Raw genomic sequence first — 15,025 nt, 5'->3', positions numbered from 1 at the left:
GAAGGACAAACATCCTATCCTTAAAAAGAGGAACAAAGAGAACCCTGGGGATTATAAATCAGTCAGCCTTATTTCAATACATAGAAAGATACTGGAACAAATTATTAAACAATTAATTTGTAAGCACCTAATGGATAATAGGGTGATAAGTAATAACCAATATAGATTTGTCAAAAACAAATCATGCCAAATCAACGTAATTTCCTTCTTTGACAGGCTTATTGGGCCTAGTGTATGATGGGGAAGCTGTAGACGTGATTTATCTTGATTTTAGTAAGGCTTTTGATACAGTCCCACATGACGTTCTTATAAGCAAACTAGGGAAATATGGTCCAGACGAAATGACTATAAGTAATTATGAAATAACTTACAACAGGTTAAAAGACCGTACTGAAATAGGAGTTATCAATGGTTCGCTTTCAAGACGGGGGGACATACCCAGCGGGGCCCGCAGGGGTCTATCTTGAGTCCAGCACTAATTAATTACTTGGATAATGGAGTGCAGAGTATGCTTACAAAAATCTGTGAACACCACCAACCTGAGAGGTGTTGTAAGCATTTTGGAGGACAGGATTAGAATTCAAAAGGACCTTAATAAATTGGAGAATTGGTCTGAACTCAACAAGATGAAATTCAATAAAGACAAGTGCAAACTACTACATGTGGGAAGAAAAAAATCAAATGCACAAATACAAAATGGGGAATAACTGGCAAAGTGGTAGTACTTCTGAAAAGGATGTGGGGGCTATAGTGGATCAGAAATTGAATATGAGCCAACAATGTGATCCAGTTGCAAAAAAGGCTAATATCATTCTAAGGTGCATTAACAGGAGTGTCTCATCTATGCCCTGGGAGGCAATTGTCCCACTCTATTCAGCACTGGTGAGGCCTCAGCTGGAGTACTCTCTCTAGTTCTGGGCACCACACTTTAAGAAAGATGTGGATAAATTGGAGACAGTCCAGAAGAGAGCAACAAAAACGATAAAAGGTTTAGAAAATCTGACCTATGAGGAAAGTTAAAAAAACTGGACATTAGTCTTGAAAAACGATGACAGAAGGAGGACCTGAAAACCGTCTTCTAATATGATATGTGTTGTCATAAAAACAATGGGGTTCAATAGTTCTCTATATCTAATTAGATAGGACAAGAAGCAATTGGCATAATCTGCAGAAAGGGAGATTTAGGAAAAAACTTTCTAACCACAAGGATAGTTAAATACTGGAGTAGGTTTCCAAGGGAGGTTGTGGAATCCACCATCACTGTCAGGGATGGTCTAGGTATACTTGGTCATGCCTCACAGCAGGGGCATGGACTAGATGGCCTCTTGAGGTCCCTTTCAGCCCCACATTTCAATGATTCTCTTATTTCCCATTGTCTGCACCTTGTATTTAAAATCAAATTATTGCACAGAGAGAGAGACTGTTTATAATAATACTAGGAGAATGGAATGGTCTTTAAGCACCGAGTCCTATTATGTAGAGATGTTTACTCCACCGAAAATAAAATCAATAGAGCAGTGACATTTTAGTTTTTATTGCACTGCCACAAGGCAACAGGCCATTCCTGTACCAGGTGGGGCCTTGCCATAGCAGAGGCGTTTGGAATGCTACATATCCTCTTACAGGGCCCTGCAGAAGGATCTTTTGTGTTGTTGTTCATGGTCCCATGTATATCTCTTTGTTTTGAATAAATAAAACTATGGCCTTGCTTGATACTTGGCCAGTATGAAGCAGAGCAAGAGTGTGGGGGTGGAATATACTGTAGTGCATGCTTTCCACAAAATACATTTTAAAATAAACTCCCTTGGTTAAAGCAATGTGCCTAATGCTCCATTGCACTTTATTGTGACATCCGTTAAGTCTAGGGTTCAGGTTTTTATCAGGCATCCTTTTCAGCCAGCAAACGTTATTACATCAGTCAGCAGTTATCTCAAGTTATCTACATTTACTAATGCAGTCTATTCATTTATTCTTTCCAAATATGGCTTCATCAAACTCCAAACTACAGGGATCACCGCAAGTGACTACTCTGGATGTCATAAGGACATTCAAAGCATCAGGAGTGAACGCAACCATGTCTATAACAGGGTAGCAGCGTAAATTCTAACTCATAAAAACAAGCTAACAAATGGTGTTGGTATTGTAAATCATTCCAAAAATCAAGCGCAGCTGGTGTTCCAGGCCACCTGCAGTTTGTGCTGAAAGGAGTTCTTCTATATACATAGTATATTTAAAATAAAAGGTCATGTGAACAAGATTTTGTTTTAATACACAGAGTGCAATTTAAACACTGTTTAAACAACTCCAGATACTGTTGATTTAAAATATATAAAAAGTCAGTGGGTAAGACTGTGGGAAAGCTTAGCAAAAAAACAGTGTCATTAACACTCCCTAGGGTGTTATTTTTAAGTGGGGGAGGGAATAGAGTGGTGTGACTGGTTAATGTCCAAGCCATCACAAATGATGTTATGGCGCAGCTTTTTCTCAACATGGGGCAGCAGGAAATGTGGCTATGGCACATATACCTATGTCTCCGTTGTTTGAGCTTTTCTCCTGCAAGATCTCATGACATGTCATGGTAATGCAAGTCAGTATTTCCACTGAAACTTCCAGCTTCCATTATGTGACTGAAACCCTAAGTGACTGAACTTGTGTTCTGCAACACCCAGATTCTTCCTCCCCTGCAATACTAGTATTTCCAACCAGTAAACCAGCCTGTTTGCCTCCTAGCTCTTCCTCCACCGGGAACTCTCCCCCCTGGGGCAGACGTTCTCCCGGAGGCCTATGGGACTACTGCCTCAGGAATCCTCTTTGCTCCCCAGATGTTCCCTAGGTGCTCCACTTGGTGGGAGGAGGTCAGAAAAGAAAGCCCAAAAGGGCTGTCTGCCTCTCTCTCTCTCTCTCACACACACACACACACAACATATGTGAATGTGTGTATATTCCTCATTTTACATTTATGTATACAAACACACCCTTCCCAGGAGGGGGACAAGCTTGCAAACTCATGCCAGGGCTCAGTAGGGAGCAGCTCAGCTGCTGCTGATGCATGGCCTGGAGTGTCAGCTTCTGGAGCTGGAGTCCGAACTGTGCTTTATTCAGAGTTATGAACAACCTCCATTCCCGAGGGGTCTGCAACTCTGAGGTTCTACTGTGTATATATTTGTTTTCAAATTAAGTTATAGACACAGGAGACAGTTATCTCTGGGTCAGAGACGATACAATGATCTGCAAATGGACAAAAATAATTATTGTATACATACATACATACATACATACATACACACACACACACACACACACACAATATGTATATAGATATGAATACTTTATATTGCAGGGGTAGCCAAACTGTGGCTCGCCGAGTCCCCCCCGCCCCTCACCTATCAGACTGGAGGGGAGGCTCAGGACCTCTGTCCTTCAGCAGGGCAGGGGGTAAGGGCATTTGCCCAGTGGAGAAGAGGGTTTCAGGGCTTTGGCAGGAGCTGGGCTAAAGCCCCAAGCCCCATCAGGTGCCTCCTGCGGGGCTGACGCCCTGATCCCTGGCCTCTGGCAGGTGTGCCCTGGCTCTCAAACTTCTGAAGATTGTCAGATGCAGCTTGGAGGGCTAGTAAGTTTGGCCACCCTTGTTATGTTGTATTATATAATATCAAATACCAAATATTTCATATACATACATACATACCGGTATATATAAAATTAAAGTTCAGATTGGAAACAGGAACCAATTCACTTCTTTGTCCACATTTTGCATGGGAGATAGCAGCTCTGTATTGCTTCAGGATGCCTAACTCCCTATGCCTGCTAATATCAACTCTGTCCCTCCCTCCCTTGCCCTCCTCATTTTCTTCCCCCAGTTCATTTTTGTGAGTATTCACCCAGCAGCAAAAATCAGTTATAAATAATGCATTCAGTTATAAATAAAGTATTTTTGTCCATTTCCAGATCATTGTATCATCTCTGACCCAAAGCTAACTCTCTCCTGTGCCTTTAACTTAATTTGAAAACAACAATATACTCTGTTAAAAAAGGGTAAGCACCAAATTTCAGAGACAGCCTCCAAATTTGAATGCCCCAAAATTTTGGTGTTCAATTTTGGGTGCCAAAATTTTTGCCTACCTCAGAAGCTTGGGCTGCACAAAATGCAATTTGTGCAACCAAACTGAGCAAAGCCTCTAATTACATGACAATTCCTTAACACAAATGTGTTGATACACACAAACCGAAGATTCAGGGGAGGCAAAATTCAGCCAAGAAAAACTTCATGCCTAAAAACTTGAGTCCACCATTTTAGCCCTGGAAATACAGAGGATGGGATAAGGCCACTTTGAAAATTTAGTTTTGAATTACCACAATTTTTCAAGTTTGCATTTTTTCCTTTGTTGCCAGAACGCATATTAAAGTGATAATACCACTTTGCTGGAATAGATTTTTAAAACTCTGCTATATTCATCCATGCACATCAGCTTACATTAATTCCTGATGAATAATAAAAAGGTTTCCTGAGCAACATAAGGCTTAGGAAGAATGGAAAAACACCAAAATTCAACAGCGATCAACAACAAGAAATATTCATTAGCACACTGTAAATATTCATCAGATCAGCATGAAATTGAGTGTCCTGATATTCTCTCTCTCTCACACAGGTGATAAGACAAGATTTATTTCATGTAAGACTAATATTTTTTTATCTCTGTCAACAGGGGGTCTCAAGCAGAACTAGCAGAAGTAGACAATCTGCAACAGCAGCAAGTCTTTAGACTAGCCTTAAGAGATAATTTTCTCTAATCTATTACCATATAGCATTTTTATTACCTTAATTTTTTTTATTTTGTGAAGCAACAAGTTTCTTCTGGGGCCACTACAGCATGACTGAGAAACTACCGAAGAGGTCGATTACAGTGATGCGTTTCTTGTTCCATTGCAGGTCAGCTAAAAGGTTTATTATAACCCATTACTACAATTCCAGAATGCCAACTATTCATGAAATCTGGTTTATACATATTTTAGTTTGCATCCCCAAAGGGCTGTGCTTCCAGGTTAGATTGAATGTTCATTTCCAAACCTGACATAAAGGAGAGACTTTTGCACACTTGTGCACAGACAGAGTTAAGCTTTTCTTTAAAATGATCATGTTCCTGTACATTTTTACATTAGGTCTCAGTTTTCATGTTCCCCAGCCATAGCACTGTATATAATTAGGCTACACACTAATTCACAAGGCAAGATAAACCAGAACATTTCATGATTGGGTCCTCCACACCAAGTGCTTAATGAGTTTTCTAAAGGGTGATCTGCCACCATTTCAAACAAACATTAATTTTAAGAGGTGATCAATGGGACTTCTGTCCTTTGGAAATATATTGTTCTGGAAATTTATTATCGGAAAATATATTCTTCTGGGTCATTGATTAGTTGCATTGAAATCAATGGAGCAACTCCAATTTATGCCAGCTGAGGATCTGGGAATAATAGGAATGTAAACAAATGGTTAAAGCACTGAGAGCTAGGATTCCTGAGACCTAGGCCTTGTCATCAATTTACTGTGTGACCCAGGTGCCCTTCAATCTACTCATCTGTATCACAGTTATATTATTACTTACCTCACAGGGGTATTATGGTACTTAACTAAATGGTTGCACAGTAATTAGGCATTGGCTGAAAGGTGTTGTAAGTGCCAGGTTTTATTATTATTATTATTATTATTAATAGTAATGTTATGAGTAATTAAGACATCCAAGTACACTGTGACATCATGATAATTTTTGTTTAGCAATTTTTTATACTTAATCTCATAGTCATTAAAAATGCAACAAAAACTACATCAATTACAATTTGCCATAAAATTTTGAAAGGAAGCTAAAATGATCAATGGGCCATCAACACTGCTCCTTACGCAAAGGATCTGCTGTACAGTGAGGTGAGGCTTCTCCTTTTCCTACCTCCAAACAACTGCATACATGACCTTTGCAGTGCTCCCCACCATCGCTGACACAGGAGGAAGGGACCATGATTGCTGATCTCTCACTCTTTATATGGTAGCCTTCTGTGCTACCACTAGTCTCCTCTGTCATTTTGGGAGTGTCACTGAAGTCCCATGATAGCCTCTCTAATTCTTCCACTTAAGCCTCCTTCACCCCACTTTCACACACTCTGTGGTACAGCAATCTTCCCTTTTAGTGGAGGATGGTTCAATGAGGCTCCTTTCTAAACCCCTCAATGTTGCTCTTAAAGGAGATTATTTTAAAGTGGTGTAAATTACCGGTACTTTCTGAGTACAGTGGTCCCACAGGGACAAAAGATCAGTAGATAAATTTAGATGCATACGTGGCAGGACAGTGGATTACCACTAGATTGCCAAACATAACATTAATGGTCCCAATTCTCTGCCAATGTCAATTGTAAGAAATTCACTGGCCTTCATGGGACTCCAATAACTTAAACCAACAGAGAATTCGCCCCAATATCATTAGTATTACAGTCACATTGCGAGAAAGTGCTGGTGCCATAGCTGGAATCAGCTTGGGTGCTTTTGCTAACATTCTCTACGCTGGAACCTTGGGGAGCAGGTAATACTCACTAGAGGAAGCCTGGCGCTGGAATTTACGTGTATCTATGGCATATATCTAGGATCCTATACTGCATCCATCACTATGTTATTTACTTACCTTTTCCACTGGTTCAACAGAGCTGGAATTTGTTGAATTTCAATGCATGGTGCAAGACCTACCTACTGATGCAGGACTTTTCACAACTGGGAGTGATTGTGCAGAATTTATAGTATGGCATTCTTGGTGGAAGTAGATTTACAATTTTGTACCTACACTGCTTTATGTTTTAGTATATAGGCCCCAACATTCTGTGACATACAGTCAGGGAGCGGGTGCTGGGGCAGAAGAGACAACATGGAGGAAAAAGAGCTAGGAGAAGAGAGAAGATGGACAGAGAAGTGGCGTAGGAGTGCACTATATAGATAAATATTAATATCCCCATTTTACAGATGTGGAAACCTGAGGCACAGAGAGATTAAATGATTTGATCAAGGTCACATCTCTAGTCAGTGGCAAAATCAGAAGCAGAACCTATGAGAGCCTACTCTTAGTTTGAGCTCCAAGCACTAGACAACACTTGTTTCCCTATGTATCTTATTTGGCAGGATTAGAATGTTAACTCCTCAGGATGAACACCTGCAGCTTGATTTTCTAAGGTGCCAAGCAACCCCAGCTCCCACTGAAGTCAAAGGGAGCTGAAGCTACCCAGCTCCTTTGAAAATCCAGTCTTTTACATGGCACAAACACTACAGATATCATCATCATCACAGGCTACATATCTAATAAAGTTTAATAAACATGGCCTGCAATCAATTCTAAAATAGCTTCCTGTATAATTGAAATACTGCAGAGCAGAAGACAGCACCATAATTATGATAAATGGGTGCTGCTGAGCTAGAGACACAGCTGAGCAAAATCTAGTCAGCAAATACTATAAACTCTGAGTAACACACAAGCAGATGCCTGCACTAGTGGCAGTGTCAACATGGGGAGGAGGGAGTGGCTAAGCAGCCGTGGGTACTAGTAAGCTCACTTTTAGAGATGGGTAGCATTTGCTAATACTTAAAAAAACAAACAAAAAAACCCCAAAAAAACCCTGATGTCCTCAGTATCCCTGTTCATAGCCAAAATGTTGTCCTGTGCCTTTCACATCCATTTTCCAGACATGGTGGGTAGCAGCAAACACCATCCTTTCAGCTAAGCATGACTAGGTTGGGCTCGGTTTCAGAGCCATCAATATTATTCCTTAGTTGGTCAGAGGGCATTAGCACAGACACAGTCTAATTGGACTGAGGTAATTTCTGTCCCTCCCCCACATTTAGGGAAACGCAAGCTGCAGATCAATAAGAAAAGGTTCCCAGCCATTTTTCTGTCAGAAGCCCTAGTTTGCAAGGGATGATACCCCTATATGCACATGTTCCCTTGCATCAAGCTATGTCCTACATGCCTTTCTTCTGTCCCTTTTTTCTGTCCATCTTTTCTCTTTTTCTGTCTGTCTCTTTCCTCTCTGGTGTGATTTTGATTTTTTTTTTTATATCTTTGGCTTTTGCTTTCTGTTTTTTCTCTCGGTCTTTTATTGTTGTTCTTTTTCTTGTGTTCGCTCCTCTAGGAGAGGCTCCCCTTCCCCATTTCTACAACTCAGAAGGAGGCTACATGCTGCAAGGGTGCCTGTTCATTGAGCTGTGGGGCCAGGCTGCACAAGGCAACAGAAATAAATTGTTTTGGGGAGTTCTGAACTTCAGGAACCCATTGATCAATTGACCTCAAACTTGGATCACGAACACTGCCCCAGGCCTCCACGGGGCACAACAAATTTCCAAGCAATCCAAGTAACCATTCAGATTTTAGAGCACTAACAACAGTGAGGTCCAACTGGTGGAATCCCACAGCAGCTCATTGGCCTGCTGACTCTACTTAAGCCGGCAGCAGGAACAGGAAGACGTCTGAATAGCTGGGCTCCACGTTGCTCTGTGTGCCTTCTGCTCCCTCCCCAAGTCCTGCTACCTGCTCCGGCTTCACTCCTGGCATCTGACTTGTCGTGATCTCCAGTTTGTCTCCTACTTCTAACCTCCTGGTATCTTGACCCACCTGACTCCTGTCTTGTGACTGCAGAGTCTGGCTCTGACTACTAGGTCTGGACACCCATGGCCCGGCCATGATGCTGAGGCACACCATATTTCAAAGGAATCTGATCAAGCATGCCAGTTTTAGAGGACTTAGAAAGATCAATCTTTAAACAGAACTCAGGATGCAACCTAAACTACAATGCTGCTGCGCTGCTGCACCCATACCGAGGGGCAGCGTGGTCTGTAGGAGTAAGTGCTGGATTGGGCATCACGAGGCCATGGGTTATAATCCTGGCTCTGATACAAACTTACTATGTGGCTTTGGCCAAGTCAACTCACCTTGCTGTTTTAGTTTCTCCATCTGTAAAATGGGGATAATACTATTTATCCACCTATCAGGCTGGGATGTTCTGAGGATAAATTAATAGTGAGTGTTTGTATGGTGCTTTGAAGATGTAAAACTTTGTATAAGTATTAAGTATTATCACTACTCTACCTTGTTGGTTACAGACTTGATATTTTTCATACATGCACAATTAATAATTTATTAATATAAATGGCCTGAGCACCTGCAAATACAGCTATGACAACTCCCTCCCATTTACCAGTGTACATTCAGCCGAATAAATGACACCTCACTGCTCAATGTGTAGCTATGGAAACTTTTGAATGCCACATACTTAACTAACACACACACAGTGGGAGAGATGCCAAATTACCTCATTTAATGACAGAGAAACACTAAGCCAAAGAGCTTTCAAGTTAAGCTATAACTGCTACCAGGGAGCTGTCTATTGTTAGGAAAAGAGAAAACAGAACACTTCATGTGCCAGAAGAGGAAACAGTCTTAATAGGTGTTTCAAGGAACTTACTTGAGGGCAGTTTTGTAGTGATAGATGGCTTCACTGTTACGACCCTGGTCTTTCAGAAAATTGGCATAGTTGTAGTGCACCTTGGCATTATGGGGCAGAGTCTGCACACCTGAGCTACAAATGAGAAACAAAAAATGGAAAGAGGTTAACTGTTAAGACAGGTCCCCTTGGATTCAGAGCTTCAAATCAGTCACAGTTTTGTATAGACATGAACGTGTACATGCAACACCTTCATCACAGGCTAGTACCAGGGATTGAGCATGGGGTTTCTAGCACCAAAGACCTCTGCTGCTGGAGCTGAAGGATTAATGCTTACATTTTCAAAAATGACTAGTGATTTTAGGTGCACCAATTTATAGCATCTGAAACGGCCTGATTTGCAGAAGGCAGGCACTTAGCAACTTTTGAAAATTGGGCCCCTTTAAGGCTTCTCAAGTTGGGCACCCAAAGACTGAGGCACCAAAATCACTAGTCGCTTTTAAACATCTTGACTTAAGTCCATTAACTGGAAGTGGCAGTAGGTAGCTTGTCTGTCTGAATCAGCCACTAGAGGGGGATGCATGATGCACACTAGGTTACACAGGTATTTATAAATAGCAGAAAAACTGAATGGAAGGTACATGGGGCTGAAAAGGAGCTGGACTATTGGCATTATCACTTAGAACACAGGAAGAAAAACACACACAAATGCCCATCCATTACCAAATCAATAAAATGCATGACTCAGTAGCTGTTTGATGACCAGATTTATATAAGAGAGTGCAAAACTGTGCTACTCTAAGGCTAGGTCTACACTACAGGAATAAGTTGACCTAAGTTACCCAACTCCAGCTACATGAATAACGTAGCTGGAGTCAATGTACCTTAAGTCGATTTATTGCGGTGTCTACACTGCACTGGGTCGACAGGAGAAACTCTCCTGTTGACTTTACGCTTTTTGTTCCAGTGAAGTACTGGAGTTGACGGGTGAGCAATCGACGGTCGATTTAGCAGGTCTTAACTAGGCCTGCTAAATCGATCCCCGGTGGATTGATCGCTGTGCTTCAATCCCCTGGTAAGTGGAGACATGCCCTAAGAGAAATGCTGTAATAATGCTGGACACTAAAAAAAAAATAGCAGAAGATGCATCATAGATCATTTCTCCTACAAAGAGCTAGAGACTTAGGCACTCTCTTGTTGTTACATAAAGCAGAGAAACACAGCTTCCAGATATCCAGAGGATCTCTAAGGGTTATTCAGAGTAGAGATGGGTGAATTGGTTCATGTCATAAAGAATAAGAACTGGCTCTAACCTCAGCCCTATTTCTTTTCACACAATTTGGTTAAGGTACACTTGTTTCACTGTTGCTTTCTCCTTCTCATCCACCGGATCAGACCCTCCTATCTATAGTAAGCAATTGCACAGATCAGCACATTTCCAGCCTTTCTGCCAGGCTTTGGCTTGTTCCTCCTTTCCAATCTTAACAGCATGCTGACATTAGTTTCCAAAGAAGAAGCCAAGTCTTGGCCCATCTGAGAGACTAAAGAGCTACTTCTGAGACCCACACTGCTTTAAAGGGTAATGGGATTAGGCCAGGATGGGACTGGGAGAGGAGCAGATGTAGTGTCTCATAGGAGGCCTAGATAAGAAAGGGAAGACGACATATTGGGCCTTGGTGGGAATGAGGATGCGGCAGTATGACACCAGCGTGTGTGGAGGTGAGAGAAGGAAAGGCAGATGGATGTGCGTGCATGGTAGGAAGGAGAACCCTTCCCTAGGTTTATCCGCCGTAAGTTATTGCTCAGCACAACAGATCTGTGCTTTGCCTATAGGAGTTAAAAATGACTACTTGTTTGGTTTCCTAACCACAAGGTATTTCTAAATTATTTTTCAGGAGGCACTACGGCACAAGCCATTCTGTGACTAATTGTTGAGCTAAATCAGTTAATTGATGCTATTCTTAAGAGAATGATTCTCTATATTAATGTTTACAAAGATATTGCACACCAGCAGCAAGTAATGTGTGAATGCTATGGCTGCGTTAATTTCCATTAGCTTTGGGAGCTATTAACTACCCACTTACAACCTTCTGGGCATTACTGGAATATTAATTCTTCTATGGTAATTGTATCATTACATCAATGACTATGTTTTATGTGAAAACATAGGTAGTGACTCAAAACTGTTACCATCTCAGAGCTATTCAGTGGCCTAACTCTAATGAGTGGTTGATCTCATTCTAGTCCTGGCCTGAACACAACAAAATGAGTAAGTGGTGAGAAGTACATTACATATGGGGGGAGAAGGGGAAGGGGAAGGATAGTTCAGTGGTTTGAGCATTAGCCTGCTAAACCCAGGATTGCAAGTTCAATCCTTGAAGGGGCCATTTAGGGAACTGGGGTAAAAATCTGTCTGGGGATTGGTCCTGCTTTGAGCAGTAGGTTGGACTAGATGACCTCCTGAGGTCCCTTCCAACCCTGATAGTCTATATTTCAATTCTAATGAACCACAGTTTTATTAGACAGGCTTTTTTAAATAGTATTTTTCTTTTGACAGTTTCCCTTTAAGCATAATTAATCAATCACTATGGTTCCATTTATTAAGACCTCCCTAGATAAACTCTCTCTTTCTCTCTGTGTGTGTTGAACAGGAAGGATATTTGTATTGGTGCTATTTTTTTGTTCTTTATTCCTCTGTGCTCAGCCAATAATTCTTGTTGACCTATTTATTCTTCTCATATAGAAACTGATGGGCTGATCCTGCAAAAGCTTATGACACAGTATAAGTAGTTTCACTGAATGCCTCAAGGACAGACACTACATCAGGTACTTGTAGGATGAGTGCCTAGGTAAATAAATAACACTTCTGAAACATGGTTCTTGATTAGAACAGGACACTGTTCTCTAACTGAAAGAGGAAACAATCATGTTCATAACCAAAGCCAAGTGGGAAAGGGTGGAGTATAAATAACAAAGCAGCACACAATGTTTTTCCATTTCTGTTCCCACCAAGCCCCTCTCCCACCACTGCACACACATTTTTCCAATATGCATTTCCAAACACACACACTTTTTTTTTCCCTTCTCAAAATTTATTGTAACCAAGCCAACTCCTGAAAGAAACAGATCCACTGAGCATGAAAATCACTTCTCAGGAGGATTTTCTTCCCTACTGACTACTCTGGTACCTTTAACTGTCATAAATAAAAGATAAATGTATGCAAGCCATTTTGCACATATTTCCTCTCTGATATAAAGCTATAAGTCATCCTGGTGGGATACAACATCCTTTTAACTACCAGAAGCACTCCCAACTTCAAATATTATCATTAGCCAAATCCTACTTGGCCAATGCTTGGAAACAACCTCCTCTCAGTACCCTCCATTGTGTCCTAAAGCACAGGTTCTATTCTTACAAGTCAGTCTCTCTGGGGCACCATTTTAATGCTTTTCAGTGATGCTCACATCAATTGTGCTCAGTTTATAAGCAAAAAGATTTTCTACTATCAGTCCTGCATACCCAACCTGGGCTTTGGGAGGCAAGCTGAGCTGTGTTCTTTCTGCTTTGTGAATCATCACCACTCATAAAGGATCTCCAGGCCAATTATTCCCTCAGTGACACATGTGCAGACCTAGCCCATTGATTTTCACAAGTGTAAATGCTTGGAACTTAAAACATGCAATTGATGATGCACAAATGGAACAGAAGCCAACTCACTCTTTGCAGAATTAACACGAGTAAAATGTAGGAATTGCTTTGTCCTTCTTCCTCTTTTTTACCTGACTAAAGTGATTTAAAGATTTAAATCAATGACTCAGGACAAAGATTTGCTTGTGAAAAAAAAAAGTGCCATTTTTACATAGATGCTTTTCAGGGTAGACCTGCAATTTAAAGCACTGTCCCAAGTTGTGGATGATGTGGAAACACTTTATAGAGCAGGGGTTCTCAACCTTTCTCTCTCTGAGGCCCCCCTCAACATGCTATAAAAACTCCAGGGTCCAGGGGAGACTCAGGACAGGGGCCTTGGGCATAGATGTAGTTTGACTTCTATTTGTGGGGGGCAGGGGCCAGCGGGGTTTGCGCCAACTCCACATGGTGGGGTCCAGAGAGAGAGAGCCACTCCACCCCCTGACTCACCTCAGCAGGCCACCCAGCCTGTCTGCGTTTTGGGGTGGTGGTGTGCAACCAAAAATTATAACTCAATGGTGGGGGGCTTAGCTCAAAAAGTTTGAAAACAGCTTAGGGTGCAAAGAGGGGATGGCTAGGGGCTGTGTGCTGGCAGAGGGGTAGCTCAAGGTGCCAGGAGGACGGGTCGCTGGGTCTGTGTGCAGGCAGGGGTAGCTCAGGGCGCAGACAGGGTAGCCAGGGGCTGTGTGCAAGAAAGGGGGTATTTAGGGGCTGTGTGCTGGGAAGCTCCCCTGCGGTCCGTTCCCAGAGGGCTCCGCCAGCCACAGTCTCCCCTTCACCCACCCTAGTCAAGAGTCCTTTCCCCGCTTTCTCCTAGGACAGAATTTTCCTGTCAATGCACCTTTCTCACGTCCCTCCCAGTGCCTGCTCCCTAAAAGCCCAATCTGAACTCTTATCCCAGAGTCCCATTCCCTATTAATGCTACTGTGTGCTCCTGCTCACCAAGCCTCAGCACAAAGATATCCCTCCAGCACCCCAGGGAGCAGGTATCAAACACCTCCAGCCCCAGAGTAGCCCCCACATCCATAAGATGGCCACCCACAGCATGAAGGGAGATGACAGAGGAGTTCTGGCAGGCAGCAGGGAGGGAGCCTTTGTTGTCTCAAACCTACTTGCTTTAGGACTTGCTCATGCTGGCCTAAAGGTTCAACAGGGAGGAAGAGGCACTAAGCCTGCTCCCTAGGCCACTGAGAGCAAGGGAAAGAGGCAACATAAATCACAAGAATTTAGGAAGCAGGAGACTTGATCTTCCACCTTCTCAGACTACTAAAACAGCATTTTCTTTGAGAATAAGGTGGTAGGGGGCCAGGTCCCCATTATCTTAAGTTCTTCTGGTTTTCTTTGCCTCTTCCAAATGCTGCCAATGGTAGATCTGCTTTGGCACCCAAATCAAAGTTGACAGTGTCTCTCCAGGACCAGCCATCTCTGCACATATGGTCATACTCATGATCACAATGAAAGAAAAGCCGAAACTCATGTTTGAATTTCCACTCAAAGGGGTGCAGATGCCAGGAGCATGTGCACCACGGTCTACTCAGCAGATTGGAACAGTGCAGTTTTGAAGAGCGAGTATATAAACCACAAGTCATTGGGCTGCTGAAGCCACACTGATAGGATGGTGCATGTGTTATATGAGCAAATATTACAAACTGGAAGGCTGTCAGGCAGGAATAGATGTCTCAATGCTAATGTAACCCCAATGAGTTCAAACTAGTTAAACTAGGAATGAATTCAGCTCATTAATTCTGCATATGAAATAGTCCAGGAGTTCTTTATTTTTCAGAAAGGGGGCGGGGGGGAATCTGTCTATCCAGTCAACAATATCTCTTGAATCCATCTCATGTGCAGTTGCTACCAAGTGATTTTATG

The 15,025-nt window shown here is 42.2% G+C and overlaps 1 protein-coding gene across 2 annotated transcripts in view; it reads right to left on the bottom strand.

Moving 5' to 3' along the window:
* The window catches only part of TMTC1 (transmembrane O-mannosyltransferase targeting cadherins 1), a 196,382-nt gene that overhangs the window by 47,486 nt on the left and 133,871 nt on the right, over nt 1–15,025 (bottom strand). For both annotated transcript variants that reach the window (XM_045002256.1, XM_045002255.1), the window contains one exon: nt 9,490–9,603. In XM_045002256.1, the coding sequence (XP_044858191.1) occupies nt 9,490–9,603 (114 nt within the window). The remainder of the gene's footprint in view (nt 1–9,489; nt 9,604–15,025) is intronic.

The sequence above is a fragment of the Mauremys mutica genome, chromosome 1 (genome assembly GCF_020497125.1).
Source record: "Mauremys mutica isolate MM-2020 ecotype Southern chromosome 1, ASM2049712v1, whole genome shotgun sequence".
NCBI classification, from domain to species: Eukaryota; Metazoa; Chordata; order Testudines; family Geoemydidae; genus Mauremys; species Mauremys mutica.
This window is presented reverse-complemented; position numbering and strand designations above follow the sequence as displayed.